Source organism: Myotis brandtii, unplaced genomic scaffold (genome assembly GCF_000412655.1).
Source record: "Myotis brandtii unplaced genomic scaffold, ASM41265v1 scaffold190, whole genome shotgun sequence".
In the NCBI taxonomy this organism is placed as follows: Eukaryota; Metazoa; Chordata; class Mammalia; order Chiroptera; family Vespertilionidae; genus Myotis; species Myotis brandtii.
Genome location: NW_005357076.1, coordinates 3,750,202 through 3,767,418, shown reverse-complemented (window position 1 = coordinate 3,767,418; position 17,217 = coordinate 3,750,202). Strand labels below are relative to the sequence as shown.

The 17,217-nt window shown below is 35.4% G+C and overlaps 1 protein-coding gene across 1 annotated transcript in view; it reads left to right on the top strand.

Moving 5' to 3' along the window:
• Nucleotides 1-17,217, top strand: part of ADK (adenosine kinase) — a 470,150-nt gene that overhangs the window by 378,461 nt on the left and 74,472 nt on the right. The window contains exon 9 of the mRNA XM_005864654.2: nucleotides 7,510-7,624. Coding sequence (XP_005864716.1) covers nucleotides 7,510-7,624 — 115 coding nt within the window. The remainder of the gene's footprint in view (nucleotides 1-7,509; nucleotides 7,625-17,217) is intronic.

The following is a 17,217-nucleotide window of genomic DNA, read 5'->3' as shown; positions in this document are numbered from 1 at the left end:
TGATAGAAAAATTGCACAGTGCCTGATTTAAATGACAGACCTGCTAAGAATTTAAAATGACAATTCTTAAGGTAAAAAGTTTCATGAGGCTTTTATTACTCTGAAAAATCAGTTCAGACTGCAGTGTGTTTTTAAATCTACCTTATCTTGAGCTAAACTGATTAAAGGTTTGTATTTTTAGAACCTACATAAAAATAAGGTACTTAAAAGCACGTTTTATTATGAAGCCTTTTAAAAGCTGTATTGAAAATTGGGATTTAAATTAAATAAAGTGGAAAAAACAACTCCAAAACCTAAATACAAATATTTTTTGTATTTTCATTCTCTGTACAACAGAGTATGTGCCAAATGATAAACAGAATTCATACCTTCTCTACTGGATCACTCATTTATTTTTACTCTAGGCAACAAATTTTAATTTCCTTGTTTTACATTTCTAAGATATAATACTTCTGATTGTTGAGGAAACAAAGCAATTATTTTCCCTTTTCCAACTTTCCCCACAGCCCCTGACTCTACCTGGAGGTCCCAGCCAGACTTGCAGGCTTTCTCTGACCAGTAGTGACTGTCGTCTTATACCACTGGGAGAGAAAAGTATTGAACTGTGCTATCCAATACAGCATCCGCTAGCCACATGTGGCTATTTAAATTAAAATTAAGTAAAATTTAAAATTCAGTTCCTTAGTCTCACTGCACACATTTTGAGTGAGACTTCCATATTGGACAGTGTAGATGTAAACCATATATATCATCACAGAGAGTTCCATTGATCAGCGCTGGATAGATAAGTCCACACAGAGGATTCAGGAGACCTTGATTCCCAAATAATTCTTCAAGATTTTTCTCAGGTTTCTGTGTTTCTCACAAATATGAAGAACACAGTGAATATTACCCAGAGTTTCTGGAAATAAGACTCTAAGTCAAGCGCTGCTGAATAAAGAGTATAGTGCTTCTTTCCTAGGTAACTGAATCCTGTAAGAGGACAGTTTGAAAACAGATTAAGGGAAAGAGATAAGATGATCTTCTAATTCTCTTTAGTTAATCATTTACTCATTCATCGAATATTTACTGAGCACTAGATACATGCCTATCACTTCGATAAATCCTGAAGGACAAGATAGAAATGACCAGAGAGAGTATTGTGAAGGAGAATGTGGGAGGGGTTTCTATTTTGAATGAGATGGTCATAGAAAGTAAAACTTGAAAAATACAATTATATAGCCATGACATAAAAAAGCAAAACAAACAGGGAAACAAATTTCAACAAACAGGGAAACAAATTTCAGACAGAGGGAAGAAGAGTACAAAAATTCTCAAACAAGAAAGAGCAGAATGTACTACGTATTGCATTCCAAGAACTGACAGAAGGTCAGTGTCACTGAACAGAGTGAGTGAGAAGGAAGAGAGTCTGAGATAGACTGGAGAGTGGCAATCATGTGAACACCATAGTTATTATAGGAGTTTCTCTTTGGGAAACAAAACAGAATATGACATGGTTAAGTGAGGCAATCTGAGGGGTTACCACAATTGGTATTCTGTAGGAATAGGTAGATCATGATAGTATTGTTTAATGTTTGCATTACCAGCTTGTTAAAAATAGAATGAAGATAGTATATTCTTTCACTTGAAAGACAATGCTAAATTTTTTAAATATATTTTTATTGATTTCAGAGAGGAACGGAGAGGGACATAAAGATAGAAACATTAATGATGAGAATCATTGTTCGGCTGCCTCCTGCATGCCCCACACTGGGGATGGAGTTCGCAACCTGGACATATGCCCTGACCAGGAATCGAACCGTGATCTCCTGGTTCATAGGTCGATGCTCAACCACTGAGCCATACCAGCTGGGCAATGCTAAGTTTAAACTGTTAACATAATCGCTAGTGAAAATGGAAGCATAATTTAACCAGTTAACTGCTACGCGACCAAAACGGAAACCATCTCCACACGCCATGATATTTTGAAATAATTTAAAAAATCATTTTGCAATGAATATTATAAAAATAAATATATTACTCACAATTCGGGTGTTCTTGAATATTTTCAGCTGAAAATTCTCACGAAAAATTATTTTAAAGTTGGTCAGGGCTGCCACTTAGGGAAAACATATTTTTTTTATATAGACGCGCATGGCATGTGGGGAAAGTCCACAGCTTGCATATACAAATGCTTATGGCATACAATGGATTAACATTTATAAAATGCTTCAGCCCTAGCTGGTTTGGCTCAGAGAATAGAGCATCGGCCTGCAGACTGAAGGGTTCCGGGTTCGATTCCGGTCAAGGGCACATACCTGGGTTGTGGGCTCAATCCTAGGAGGGAGAATGCAGGAGTCAGCCTATCAATGATTCACTCTCATCATTGATGTTTCTCTCTCTCCCTCTCTGAAATCAATAAAAAAAATATTTTTAAAAAATGCTTCATAGTTTATAAAACCTTTTCCAACATTTCATTAATACATTTAACATTCACACACACCTTTGAAAGTAGGTAGGGCATGTATTGCCATATCAATTTAACAGATAAAAAATAGGCTACATGAATTATATAAGGTGACATAGCTAATACATAATGGGGCCGGAACCAGAGCTCAGCTCTCCAAGTTCCGTACTCTTTACCATATAAACTATACATCTTTCTCACATTCTAATGATTTGGAAGAGGAGATTAGATTTCCAAATGACCTTGGAAAATAAGAAATATATTGAAATTCAAAAGGGAGGGTAGTAGAGGGAACTGGATGAAAGAAGGTGAAGAGATTAGCCAAAGAACATATATGCATAACCCATAGACACAGACAACAGTGTGGTGATGGCCAGAGGGAAGTGGAGATGGAGGCTGGGTGGAAGTAGACAAAAGGAGGGTAGGAATAGGTATGTCTGTTTCAACAATAAAAAAATAAAAGAAAAGGAAGAGTTATTTGCAAACCAATAAAAAAGGAAATTTACTAGGGTAAAATACAAGCCAGAATAACTAAGAAAAAAATACCAAACTTAAATACAAGATCAGTGATAATTTGTGAATGTGGCAGAAAAATGATTTAGGATGAACCTGCTATATAGTTTTGTGATAACAGAAAGCACATTGCTTAAATTCATAGAAGTAGTATAATCTGTGGATAGCTTGGAGTGGTGATTAGGACTGTAATCCCTGGAGTCTCACTTTGTAAATGCTCAACCTAGCTTCACCACTTAGTATCATTATGACCTTAGGAAATTATTTAACCTCTCTGTGACTCAGTTTCTTTATCTGTAGTAATAGTATCTACTGCTCAAAGTAGTTGAGATTTAATGAGTACTTTAGAGCTATATACATGGCTCTTGGTTTCAGCATCTGTAAAATGAGGACACAGTAATACCACTGCCTAGAGAAGTTAAGATTTAATAAGCTCTTTTGGAACTATAAACATGGCTCATAGTTAAATTGTATGAGCTTTCTTCTACCTCTCGTCCCCCCTTTCCTTTTTCTCCTTCCTTATTAGAGAACATAATTGAATTCTCACTACTCAACTCTTGAGGCCCTTTTTGGAGATTTGGAGGGCAACCTCAGGATGTGACAGTTTGGGAGAGTATTAAAATGATTGTTATTAGAAGAAAGAAATTAATATTTATTAAGTACTTAGCATGTGCTAAATGTTGCATTAACCTCTTTCACCTTATCCTCTTTCATCCTCACAATAGTTATTTTTAACTTTTTATTTTGAAATAATTTTAGGCTTAGAAAAATTACAAAAATAGTAGTTCCCAGATACCTTTTATTCAGCTTCCCCTAATCTTAATATCTTACATAAGCAAGGCATAATGATCAAATCCAGAAAATTAACATTGATATAATACCAATAACCGAATTTCAGTCTTTATTCTGATTTCACCAATTTCCTCTAATTTCCTTTTTCTGTTCCAGAATCTAATCCAGGATTGCACAATGCTTTTATTGTCATGTCTCCTTAGTCTCTCTTTTTTTCTGTGACAATTTCTAAGTCTTTCCTTGTTCATGATTTTGATACTTGTGAAGAGTACTTGTCACTCATTTTGTAGAATGTCCCCCAATTTGGGTTGTCTGACATTTTTACATAATTAAGTAGATGTTATGAATGTTTTCCAGAAATATCACAGAAGTGATGGGCCCTTCTCAGTGCAAAGTATCAGGGACGTACATGATGTCCCGATGTCTTATTGTTGGTGATGTTCACCTTGATCACTGTGTTAAGGCGGTATTTGCAGTGTATCCTCTGTAAAGTTACTATTATCCCATTATAGTTCATAAATATCTTGAGGGCAATATTTTGGGACTATGCAAATATCCTATTTTGCCCCCTAACTTTAGCATTGCTGAATTTGATCACCAGGGTAAACTTATGTCTGTCAGTTTCTTTCACTGTAACATAACTATTTTTCCTTTTGTAATGAATAAATATCTTAAGGGGAGAAATTATGAGAATATGCAAATATCCTGATTGTCTCCAAATTTTTACCCACCAATTATAGCATACTTCTCTCCCAACATCTCCTACCATAAATATTTTCTTAGTATGTACATGAGGAAATGGAGCGTCACAGGGGTTTATTTACCTGCTCAAGATGCACAAGTCCAGGTGTGTCATACTCTAAATCCCTTGTAATTTCATCATTCTGTTAAGATATGTTAGCCCACATATAAGGGAAAATAATCTTCTGGCTGTGACAGCAAAATTAGAAATATGTAGCTTTGGAAAGACAAAATTAAGGTTTTAAGAAAAGTTTTTATAGTAGATGGGGAGCAACTCCTGAGGGCAAAGCAGTGGCTCCTCAAGGCCTAGAGAGAAGTTCAGTTTTGGTGCTCACTGCCAGTTATCCCAGAGCGACAAAGGAGTTTTGTATGAACTGTGGATGTGGATAGAAATAAAGTGTAACCATCTGTAAAGATTTATGTTCTTTATTTGGAAAGTTTACTTCAATCTCGAATTGCCAGTTTTATAGGATTTAATTTGAGACATAGAAAGGTTTCTTTAAAACTCATGGACACAAACAACAGTATGGGGAGTGCCAGAGGGAAGGGGGGAGGAGGTGGGAGAGGGTAAAGGGGATAAATGATGACGGAAGGAGACTCGACTTGGGGTGGTAAGCACACCATACAGTACACAGATGACGTATTGTAGAAGTATATATCTGAACCCTGTGTAATTTTATTAACCAATAAATTCAATTTTAAAAATAATAAAAGGTTTCTTTAAGTTAACAAAGCTCCATAAAAAAATTTTTTTCCCCACATAGTTGGGTAGAAGACAATCATAGAATATCATTCTTAATTTATTCCTTATACCACCTTGAAGAAAAACCTCTATATAAAAAACATCCAGAACATGCATAAGATGCTGCTCCCAAGATGATAAAGTGAATCTATTCCTGGAGTTTGCCTCTTATCTTTATTAAATATGAACTGTATTCAATCATAAGCAAAAAACCCTATAGTAGTAAAATATATGTGTGGCAAGACAATTGGGAGAATATATGTGAGTCATTTTAATTAAATGTATACATTTATTTGAGAGAGTGAAGACATTGTTATATGGCATTTTTGGTCCTTTCAGCTGTTACTAGTCATTTATAATAGTCTTTTTATAATAGACTTTCCCCAAAACTGAGGGAATTTCTTTTCTCATCTTAATCTGAGTTCAAGCTTAGTTCTGTTCTAAAATAAGCAACCAGAAGTGAAATAGTCAGCATGTTTGAAAGGTCAGCAGCATTGTTATACCTCAAGTGGCTCTTCTTTTCAGAAACAGCCGTCCTCTGGTATTATCATGTTAGGTATAGTAGAAGCCTAACTTCATGTATCATCTGGAATTTCTTAAGTACTTAGTGAACAAACAGCATACAGCTATTTTACTAAAGACTGTCATACCTTTAAAAATTCTATGGTTTCTAATGTTGTTTGTAACTATTATGACTTGTCTGCCTTGCTTACCTAAATGTTTCCATCCTGTATATCCTAATTAACTTCCTTTATGCCAAGCAAATATCTTTTCCCTCTGGTTGTGTTTCTCTCTCCATACTGTTTGAAATTTTGCACAGTGATGGAGTATAAACCAACAAATGCAAGCCATGGGCTGTTTTAGAGGCTCACTGAATTCAGACATGGATTTTGAAATTATCTGAAATTGTTGAAAGCATGATTCTAAAAATTCTACCTATAGCTTAAGAGTTAGATTTCAGGTCAAGAACATTTAAGTTGTAAAACTTCCCCTGGCCAGTGTGGCTCAGTGGTAGAGCGTCAGCCTACCAAGGCTCATGGGTTTGATTCCCAGTCAAGAACACATACCTGGGTTGCAGGTTTAATCCCACCCCAGTCACAGTGTGTGCAGGAAGCAACATATCTCTCTCTCTCTGCCCTCCGCCCCAATCCCTCCCTTCCACTCCATCTAAAAACATCAATTGGAAAAATATCCTCAGGTGAAGATTAACACACACACACACACAAAAGTAAAAATGTTATGCATGGCTTGTGTGATACGAAAAATAGCATCAGGGTTTCTAGAATTAATTTGTAATTTTTTTAACTTTATCTTTTAAAAAAAATTTAAGTCTGTAGGAAATGGTTAGCACCTCTCATTTTAATTCTTTGAAAAATTTGGAATTATAGTAACTGTATCATTTCCATAGTCAGCATAATCATGCTCTGTACACCCCTAAACTAGTTTAATATTCTCTCTACAAATTTTTATTAGAAATTTGAAAATTGACTGGATATTTGCTGATACTAAGGGATTGGTGTTTATTTTTTAAATATGATAATAGTTATGTGGTTATGGTTAAGTTGTTATCTTTCAGAGATACATACTAAAACAGTTACAGATGACATTATATAGTCTCTGGAATTTGCTTCAGAATAATATGAAAAGCAGGTAGATGAAAGTATAAATGAATAAATTTTAAATGTTTACAATTTGATGGTGGGCTCCTTGGAGTTTATTATACTATTACTAGAGGCCTGGTGCACGAAAATCATGCACGGGGGGGTGTCCCTCAGCCTGACCTGCCCACTCTCAAATATGGGAGCTCTCAGGGAATGTCCTACTGATGGCTTAGGCCTGCTCCCCGTGGTTCTCTGCTCTCTGCAGGGCCTGCCTGCTCCACACCTCAGCGACTGCCAAGCAGGCCACGCTGGGTGCTGCCTGTGGGCCATACTTGCCTGCTCCCGGGTCGCTGCAGCAACAGCCAAGCAGGCCATGCTGGGAGCTGCCTCCTACCTGCTGTCAGTCTCCAGGGAGGCGATGAGGTTAATTTGCATACTCATTCCTGATTGGCTGGTGAGCATAGTAGAGGGACAGTCAATTTACATGTTTCTCTTTTATTATATAGGAGGATGTTTACTTTTGTATGTGGTTAAAATTTTTAAATGATAACTCATAATAGATGTTTAAGTATCTCATTTTTTAAACTTGAGAGTCTAAATCCTTAATCTTCTAAGAAAGCTTTGTCTGATTATACTGGTTATGAGAAATTTTTCCTCTTCCTTTCAATTAACAGACTGAAGACATTAAAGAGATAGCCAAAAAGACCCAAGCTCTGCCAAAGGTGAACTCGAAGAGGCAGCGAGTCGTGATTTTCACCCAAGGGAGTGATGACACTATAATGGCTACAGGTACATGTGCAAACTGTGTGAGAAAACCATTATTATGGAGGTTAATCATTTATAACAAAAGTCTATATCCTTTCTAACATATTTAATTCAAAACATGCAAACTGTGTGAGAAAACCAGTATTATGGAGCTTAATCATGTATAACAAAATTTACATTCTTCCTATTATATTTAATTTAAAACACCATACTTTTTTTTTACCACCTTAACTCATTTTGCTTACACACACACACACTTCTGGCAATCATCAATATGTTCTCTGTATCTATGAGTTCGGTTGTTTTTAGGTTCCACATGCAAGTGAGATCATACCTTATTTGTCTTTCTCTGTCTGACTGATTTCACTTAGCATATAATGCCTTCAAGGTTCATCCATATTGTTGCAAATGGAAGGATTTCCTTCTCTTTTATGGCTGAATGTAATTTTAATGTATAAATGTATAAAGAAAATGTAGAAGTCTATATACATTTTCTTTATCCCTACATCCATCAAATGGACCACTTAGGTTGTTTCCATGTCTTGGCTATTGTAAAAAATGCTGCAATGAACACGAGGGTACAGATATCATTCCAAATTAGTGTTTTCATTTTCTTCAAATAAATGCCCAGAAGTGTAATTGCTGGATCATATGGTAGTTCTATTTTTAATTTTTTGAGGAAACTCCACACTGTTTTTCATAGTTGCTACACCAATTTACATTTCCAGCAACAGTGCACAAAGGTTCCTTTTTCTCCATTTCCATCCTTGCCAACACGTATTTCTTGTCTTTTTGATAACAGCCACTCTAGCAGGTGTGAGGTGATCTCATTTTGGTTTTGATTTAAATTTCCCTGATGATTAATGATGTTGATCACCTTTCCATGTACCTGTTGGCCATGTGTATGAATGTCTTTTATGGGAAAATATTCAGCTCTTTCAGATTGTGTTTGTTTGATTTTTTTTGTTTGGTTTTGTGTTTGTTTTTTGTTGAGTTGTATAAGGTATATATATTGGATATTAGCTTCTTACCAGATAAGTGATTTGCAAATATTTTCTCTCATTTCATAGGTTGCCTTTTCATTTTGTTCATGGTTTCTTTTGTTGTGTAGAAGTGTTCTTTGTTTGCTTGTTTGCTTGATTGTGATTTTAGTTTGATGTAGTCCCACTTGCTTATTTTGCTTTTGTGGCCTTTGCTTTTGGTGTCAAATCCAAAAAAATTGTCACCAAACCAGTGTCAAGGAACTTATCCCCTTTTCTTCTAAGAGTTTTAAGGTTTCAGGTCTTACTTTTAAGTCTTTAATCTTTTGAGGTAATTTTTGTGTAAGTTGTAAGGGAATGCTGCATTTTCATTCTTTTGCATGTGGCTGTCCAATTTTTCAAACACCATTTATTGAAGAGACTATTGTCTCCCCGTTGTATGTTCATGGTTCCTTTGTCATAAATTAATTGACCACATATATCCGGGTTTATTTCTGGGCTTTCTATTCTGTTCCATTGACCTATGTGTCTCTGTTTTTATACTAGTATCATACTGTTTTGATTACTGTATCTTTGTAATATAGTTTGAAATCAAGAAATGTGATGCCTCCAGCCTTGTTCTTCTTTCTCAAGGTTGCTTTGGCTGTTCTTGGTCTTTTGTGGTTCCATATGAAATTTAGGATTTTTTGTTCTATTTCTGTGAAAATGTACCTTGTATAGTTTTTTTATAATTTTAATAAATATATATGTACCTTCTATCGCATTAGAAAATAGTTTCAAGAAGATAATTTAAGAAAAATCAGTTGAGTAAATCTACCTTGATTTTTTTACTGTGATATTTTGGAGATATTGTCAATCTAGAAATGTCTTTCCTGAAAAACATACATTTTAATTACCAAATACCTGTGCTACAATAACATAAATTTATCCAACTATGAACAAATATAACCCAAATATAAGTTACTTCATCAGCTTTAAACTTAAAGAAGAAAACTTCACTTCTGTTTTTACACAGCCATCTATTTTCATAGAAATAAAATGGGAATTTTATCTAGTTAACACATTTTATCAAATAAAATGATTAATATTGCCCTGGCTGGTATGGATCAGTGGGTAGAGCATCAGCCTGTGGACTGAAGGGTCCCGGGTTCGATTCTTATTAAGGTCACATGCCCGGGTTGTGGGCTTGATCCCCAGTAGGGAACGTGCAGAAGGCAGCCAATCAGTGGTTCTATCTCATCATTGATGTTTCTATCTCTCTCTCCCTCTCCCTTCCTCTCTGAAATCAATAAAAATATTTTTTTTAAAAAAAAAAAGAGTTGTGGTAGCTTAAACAATTTAAAAAAATGATTAATATTGTCAATAAGATACTACCTACTACTGAAGCCAAAATACAGACCTTTTCCATTTTGTCTGAACCATTAAGATTAAAATAAATCAGTTAATTAATACTTATAAACAGAAGCAATTTTTACCTTAGTGTTTATTCAGTACTCTGCTGAACACTAAAACTTAAGATATGAGATCTAACTCAGAAATAAAATTAATATACATTGATATATGAATACAAGAAACTGTAATTACACTTGTTAATTATTGGTAAAAATTATATGGGCTTTTATTGACTCAGAGAAGGAAATCAATAAAGCCTCAATAAAGATTTTATAGTGGCTATGAAGTAAACTTTTGTTGAACTAAATAAATATGCCTGAAAAGGTAAAAGAATAAATTATTGTCAAATTTTGGGGAATAGAGACCCCAGAATTAATTCATTTCAACTTTCTTATTTTAGAATTGTCAAAAGCAAGATTCAGATATTTATTTCAAAATAATGCAATACATAGTAAATAATGAAATGGAGTTATAGATGAAGTGAGATTCGCCATGAGTCAATAATTGTAATATATGGGGATGGTCATTGTGCAATTACATCCACTTGTATATACACTTAAAATTTTTCATAATTAAAAGTATAAAAAACAGAAGGACAGAAAATTTTTCAAACAAAATTCAGATATATAGTATTAAGTGATTTATTTTTCCCAGATACATTGATATCCTTGCTAAGCCTTGAATTTTAGGAAATATTTAAGAAAGGAGGGCAATCTAGTCAAAGAGGATCATGTGAGCAAAGACACCACGTACTGTATAATCTTTTATTGTTGTGACAGGAAAAGCCATGTTGTTAATTTGTACAAGAAAGAAAATAAATAAGTCATGAAAAGATACCCCTGCATTAATAACAACTGAATTGCTGTCTTTTTATAGTAGTGGCCTATTCCTGTCTTAGCAGTGAACACCGTTTGGAAAAGTGAAAAGCATACCGACTTTCTTACCTCATAAGAATTGTCATACTGCCTTCAGATTCATAAAATGCTATTTGGTTGCTCTTTATAGAGACATTTATTTTAAGGCTTTATTCCAGAGATACATATTGTACAAGTGTCTTGTGAATTAGCACAAATTTCCAAAAATTGAAACCTTTAAAATTAGCATCCTCTTCCTGTGACTGAATTTGTCAACTCAATTTGGTCTTATTAAATATATTAAACCCTCTTAGGAATGCTTACCAGCAGGAATTTATTTGAGGACAGACACTGGTAATCTTTGCTGCTTCTACTATATGAAAATGAACTTAAATTAGAGGGTGTACTATATCTGCAATGCATGATAAATACAAGATGGATAGAGAATCTGTTCAGTGGTGTCAGCTACAAAAGCAAACATGATAAATGTTAATGCAGTTTTGAGCCCTGGGATAAGCTATTCAGTGCACAAGCATAGCTGAATCTCTTTGCTATGTTGTTATTCATGGCAGCCAAATAAATGTCAATAATAAAAGAGAATTAAAGATTTTCATTTCCCAGAGGCAATCTTCTAATACGGCTTGATCTTTCATTTCATTTGTAATTCGTTCTCATGTCAGGATGCAATCATTCGCCAGGCTCTGGGTGTCATGTTAAGTCATTTAATAATGATTAAGAACATAAAAATGCTTGGCCTGTGGGGCAATCTACAGAAGAGATGCCAATTTGTTATTGTTTTTCTTCCTTTCCTCTTGAATATGGATCAGCTTTTCCCACCTCCTAGCATTAAAATACTAATGGAAGATGGGGAGGGACAGTAGTTCCTTAATTTACCATAAATGACATTCCAGAATGGTGAACACACTTATTATAACACTAATTAGGAGTCATTGTTCCTTAAACCTCACACTGTAGACTATTTTTAAATGATCACTGCTAAGTTTGTGGCATCTAGCAATAATATAACAAAATTAGGTTCCTTAGTATTTAATTCCAGAGACCTTTCTCCTTTGCGACATGGTGGCTATAAACCACTTTCTATTATTTTATAAAGGTAATTCTCTGAATTCCTCTACTCTAAGTTGCCTGTGAATGTAGTATTTTTTTGGCCACCTCTATTACAGTTGGGTATCCATCCTCTATATCCATCCAGCCCAGTGGTTTTGTCACATAGCAGTCATTGTTTCATTGCTCGCAGGCTAATTGAGTTCCAAGTTTTGGAAAAGGGGGTAGGGGGAGGGCGAGGTGAAGGGGACACTGAAAAGTAATGAGTAAGAAGTTGGGGATGAAAAACAGGAAAGAAAAGATGATTCTGTTCATTTTTATCCTTTAATAAATGTTGAATGAACTTGTTAGGTATGGTGGAAGTCAGGTCAAGGAAATCATTTCTGTATCTATAAAACTTTAGAAAAATTAAGACTACAGATTTTCATTGCCTACTGGACAGCAGATACTAATAAGGTCTTTGTATATTAACATCTTACTATAGTAAGGATTGTACTGAAAAAAATGAATATATATATATGTGTATATATATATGTGTGTGTGTATGTGTATTAGAATTTTGATGTAATATACACACACACACACACATACATACATACATATACATACACACACATACATATGTGTATATAGAAAGTATAGATTTCTTCAAGTTCCTGTACCGTACTAAATATATCACTAAAAATTGGGAAAAACAGTAAGACTTTTATTCTAAATTGAAAATAATGCATTTTATACATTGGCCTTTATGCAGCCATGAAATGGGTCCACTGAAGAATAAATTGTAGGCTTTTCTAAATACTTTCAGAATTCTTTCTAGGTTGTTTGAGTTGTAATATTGCTCAAAGGGAGAAAATAGATTAGGTCATAGGTTTTCAACTGGAAGACTTGGTGCTACCATATCAGAATCACAGAGTGGGCTTTTGGTAAATACAGTCCTGCCTTCTTAAAAACACCTTCCCCTCAACCTGATAAGTCCCTGTGAGGAGTATTTGAATACACATCCTCATTGCCCTAACCGGTTTGGCTCAGTGGATAGAGCGTCGGCCTGCGGACTGAAGGGTCCCAGGTTCGATTCCGGTCAGGGGCATGTACCTTGGTTGTGGGCACATCCCCAGTAGGGGGTGTGCAGGAGGCAGCTGATTGATGTTTCTCTCTCATCGATGTTTCTAACTCTCTATCCCTCTCCCTTCCTCTCGGTAAAAAATCAATAAAATATATTTTTTTAAAAAATACACATCCTCAAGAAAGAGGTATGAGAAAGGGGGTGGGGAGTGATGGAGTCTAGGGGAAGGGGAGTGGAGTGTAGGGTTGTTTATTTGTTGAGAAAACTCACTTATGTGATGTAGCAATGCTGCCTATCCTTCATCTCTCACTTTGAAAAACAATTGTATTAGGTGATCTGATAATGTTGACTCAAGTTCTGTGATCCTGTGGTATGATGGAAACAGAACATTTTAGCAGCTAAGCATCTATTACTTCAATAAGTCAGTCTTTGCTGGAGGGTGTTAATGGGGGGGAAAGGAGGACATATATAATATTTTCAACAATAAAGACTTATTTAAAAAAAATAAATAAGTCAGGCCTTGGTGAATGCTTCTCTTTCTGGATCAGTCACAAAGTACCAAGGACCCATTCCCCAAAGACAAGTAATCTACGTATTACTTTACATAGTCTCCTGCCCTTGAGGAGCTTATAATGTAAGATAATCACCTCATCGTGCCCTTAGTGATTTCATTATAAGTAAGTGGGATTTTGGAAGTTACTTGTCTTCATGTTATTACATTCTTAAAGAAACTTGTCATCCCATTTGCTAGTTAAGTTTTCATGTTCTTTGAAAACACTCAGTTCTCTGTAAGGTAAGGTCAATTGTGATTTGCAGTTCTGGTAGCACAGTAAGTGGAATAGGAAAATGCCAGCTCTAAAGGAAAACAACCTCAGCAGCTGGAAGAATAATGTCAGCACATCATCACAATTCCTACTGCTACAGACATTATTATAAATCATTTTGAAAATGTTTTCTCTACTATAGCCAAAGCAGCTTTAAATGATGATCTTGTTGGCATAGGCTGGTGATGGTGTGGATAGAACACATTAAGTAGCAATCTTTCAGAATGCCCATGTATGGCATTCATAGAAAAGAGTTCTTACCAGCTGAGATTTTAAAGAATATAGATTTCTTAACTATGAATATAAACAACTAAGTTATTAACTCCTATTCCATTTTTAGATTGTTATAACTGCAAAAGATAAAGTTCTTTCATTAGCCAAGAGGTCGAAAATAATTTAGAACAACATACACAGGACTGTCACATTCCTAACAAAATATTTGTGGGCCATGATTTGTATGGTTTAGTAATCTCAGGCCTGTCAAGAAATGAGACTTCTTTCAACTCCCACCTTTCATGTTGCTAGAAAGTGTAGAAGACAGCCTACACTAGGCAAATGTTAGCTCTATCATAGCATTTATTTCTGAAAGGACATTTAATTCAGATATTAATTATAGATTACATATAGTAAAATTCACATATATTTTACTAAATAACAATGAACAACCACCATAATCAAAATGTAGAACATTTTATATAATATGTCTTTTGGATTTTCTATGTATGTAATAATATCTGTGAACAATAGCGGTTTCGTTGCTTCTTTCCCAATCCTTTACTTTTTTTGCTTTTTTTTTACTACTCTTAAGTAGCACAATAAGGCTCACTGAATACGAGCACAGTTGAAATGGCTATAGTTTGTAATTTTTTTTCTGCCTAATAACTTCCTTTAGTATTACATGTAGTGTGGGAATTCTCTTGGTTTTTATTTGTTTAAAAAATGTCTTTATTTTGCCTTTCAGTGAGTATAGAACTCTACATTGAGAGCTATATTCTTAAAGATGATCTTTCATTATGTTTTGGATTCTCTTATTTTTATTAAGAAGTCCAACTGTTAGTCTTATTTTTGCCCTTTTGAATATATTATTTTCATTTTCTCTGGCTGGTTTTGAGAATTTTTTTTTTACTTTCACCTTGTACTTGGTTCTTGTTTTTCTTGTGTTTATCCTGCTAGGGTTAATTTTAGTGCTTCTCAAGTTTATGGTTGATGCTCTTATCAGTTTTAGAAAACGTCTCAGCTGTTAATCTCTTTAGAATTGCTCTCTTTCCAATTGAGGTACCAATTACATAGGTTTTATGCCTTTTGTGTGTGTGTATCCCAAATATCTTTTATACTCTTTCTTGTACTTTTCATCCTCTCAAACTTCAGCTTGTATATTTTGCACTCACCTACCAGTTAGTTGACTACTTTTTTCTACTTTGTCCAATCGGCATTTCAACACATCTATGAGGTATTTTTTTTCAGTAATCAAGTTTTTTATTTTCTAAATTATTTGATTCTTTTTTATTGATCCCAGTTCTGTAGTATAATTCTCTACCTTGTCATTTATTTTCTTCAAACACAGTGATAATAAATTGCATATCCAAAAATTAAAAGCTTCAGTCATCTGTGGGTCCATTTCTCTCTTTTTCTTTCTTTCTTTTTTTTTTTTAATATGCGTCCATTTCTTTTGTCTTTTCTTTTGGGTTTATTTCTAGGTCTGCCTGATAATTTTCATTAAATGCTAAACATTGTTCATAATAAATTACAGTGTTTCTGCTGGTGATATTGTCTTCCTGTAGAAGGCAGCTATTGTGGCCAGTGTAGCTTAGTTGATTGAGCATCATTGCATGTACCAGAAAGTCTCCAGTTTGATTTCTAGTCAGGGCACATGCCCAAGTTCAGATTTAATCCCCACTGTGGGGGGTGGGGGATAGCAGAGTGTAGGAGGCAGCCAATCGATGTTTCTCTCTCACATTGATGTTTCTCTATCTCTTCCTCTTCCTTCCCCCTCTCTAAAATCAATAAAAACATTTTCACTAAAAAGAAGGCAACTAGTATAAAGACAGATCAAGGACTGGGCCAACTCAAGCTTGGATTGCACTTTTGAAAGGCTCAATCTACTTCTAATTTATCCCCACTCCTATGCTCTAGCTCTCCTGAAATCTCACCTGAAATCCTAGTGTATGGTTTAGCATCCCTACTCTTTGGTGGGTTCTGTTTGGTACCATCGAACTGCCAAAAATACTACTCTGCCTATTAGAGGTCTTCTGTTTTATGTCTTGTCCTCTTATCCTGCTGCTTTACAAATCTGGCAAATAGCTCAAAAGAGAAAATTGCTGAGTGTCAGGTTTATTCTAGTGTGTTAAGAGAACTTCAGGATCATGACATCTCAATTCTGACTGCCTTGGCTGCTCCAAATTCCAATTTTTGTCTCTGGAAATTGCCAAAAGTTCTGATGGCTTCTCTGTGTCTTAGTAAGTGCCCATTGTCTATTCTAAATCCTCAACCTTTCACCCAGCACCAAGAATTTACAAATGCCCTGAGGGAATAACTTTTACAATGTCAGCCTAACTCTTTAAGATTTTCTTTCCTCTCAGGGATCTTGTCCCATCAAGTCTTAGCTACCTTGACAGCTCTCTCATACCTTCAATTAATTTTTAAAATATTTTTTATTTTGCATATTTTCTAGTTTATGGTGTAGGAGTTGGTTTGTTACAAGCTATGGCATTATTACCTAAATTAAAATTGTTATTTATTATAAAATAAAAAAATATGTGGCCCAAGAAAGTTAAGTGGGCTCATCTCTTCATTATATTATATATAGCTGATTTAGCAATACTACCCTCTACCTAATTTGAGAACTGCTGGGTTAGATATTTTCTCCAATAACCCAAAGTTAAAGACAAAACAGCTGGGTTAGAACCCAACTTCTTGAATCCCAGTTTAATTTGTTCTATAACATGCTGCCTTATTTACTTACAACAGTGGTTCTCAATGTCGTAAGGAGCAATTTTCCCCCTCACTTTTAGTTGTCACATTGGGTAGAGGTGGGGGAATTCCACTGGCTTCTAGTGGACAGAAGCCAGAGATGCCAGTACACATCCAATAATGCACAAGACAGCCACCCACAATGAAGAATTTTATGATTCAAACTAGAGGCCTGGTGCACAAATTCATACACGGGTGGGGTCCCTCACCCTGGCTGGCAATTGGGCTCATCGGGGCTGTCTCGCCTAGTCCAGGGGGGAGGGACTGCGGGAGGTTGGCTGTGGGAGTGCACTGACCACCAGGGGACAGCTCCTGCATTGAGCATCTGCCCCCTGGTGGTCAGTGTGCATCATAGTGACCGGTCAACCAGTCATTTGGTCAACCAGTTATAACGGTTGCTTAGGCTTTTATATATATAGACTAGAGGCCTGGTGTACAAAAATTTGTGCACTCGGGGGGGGGGGGG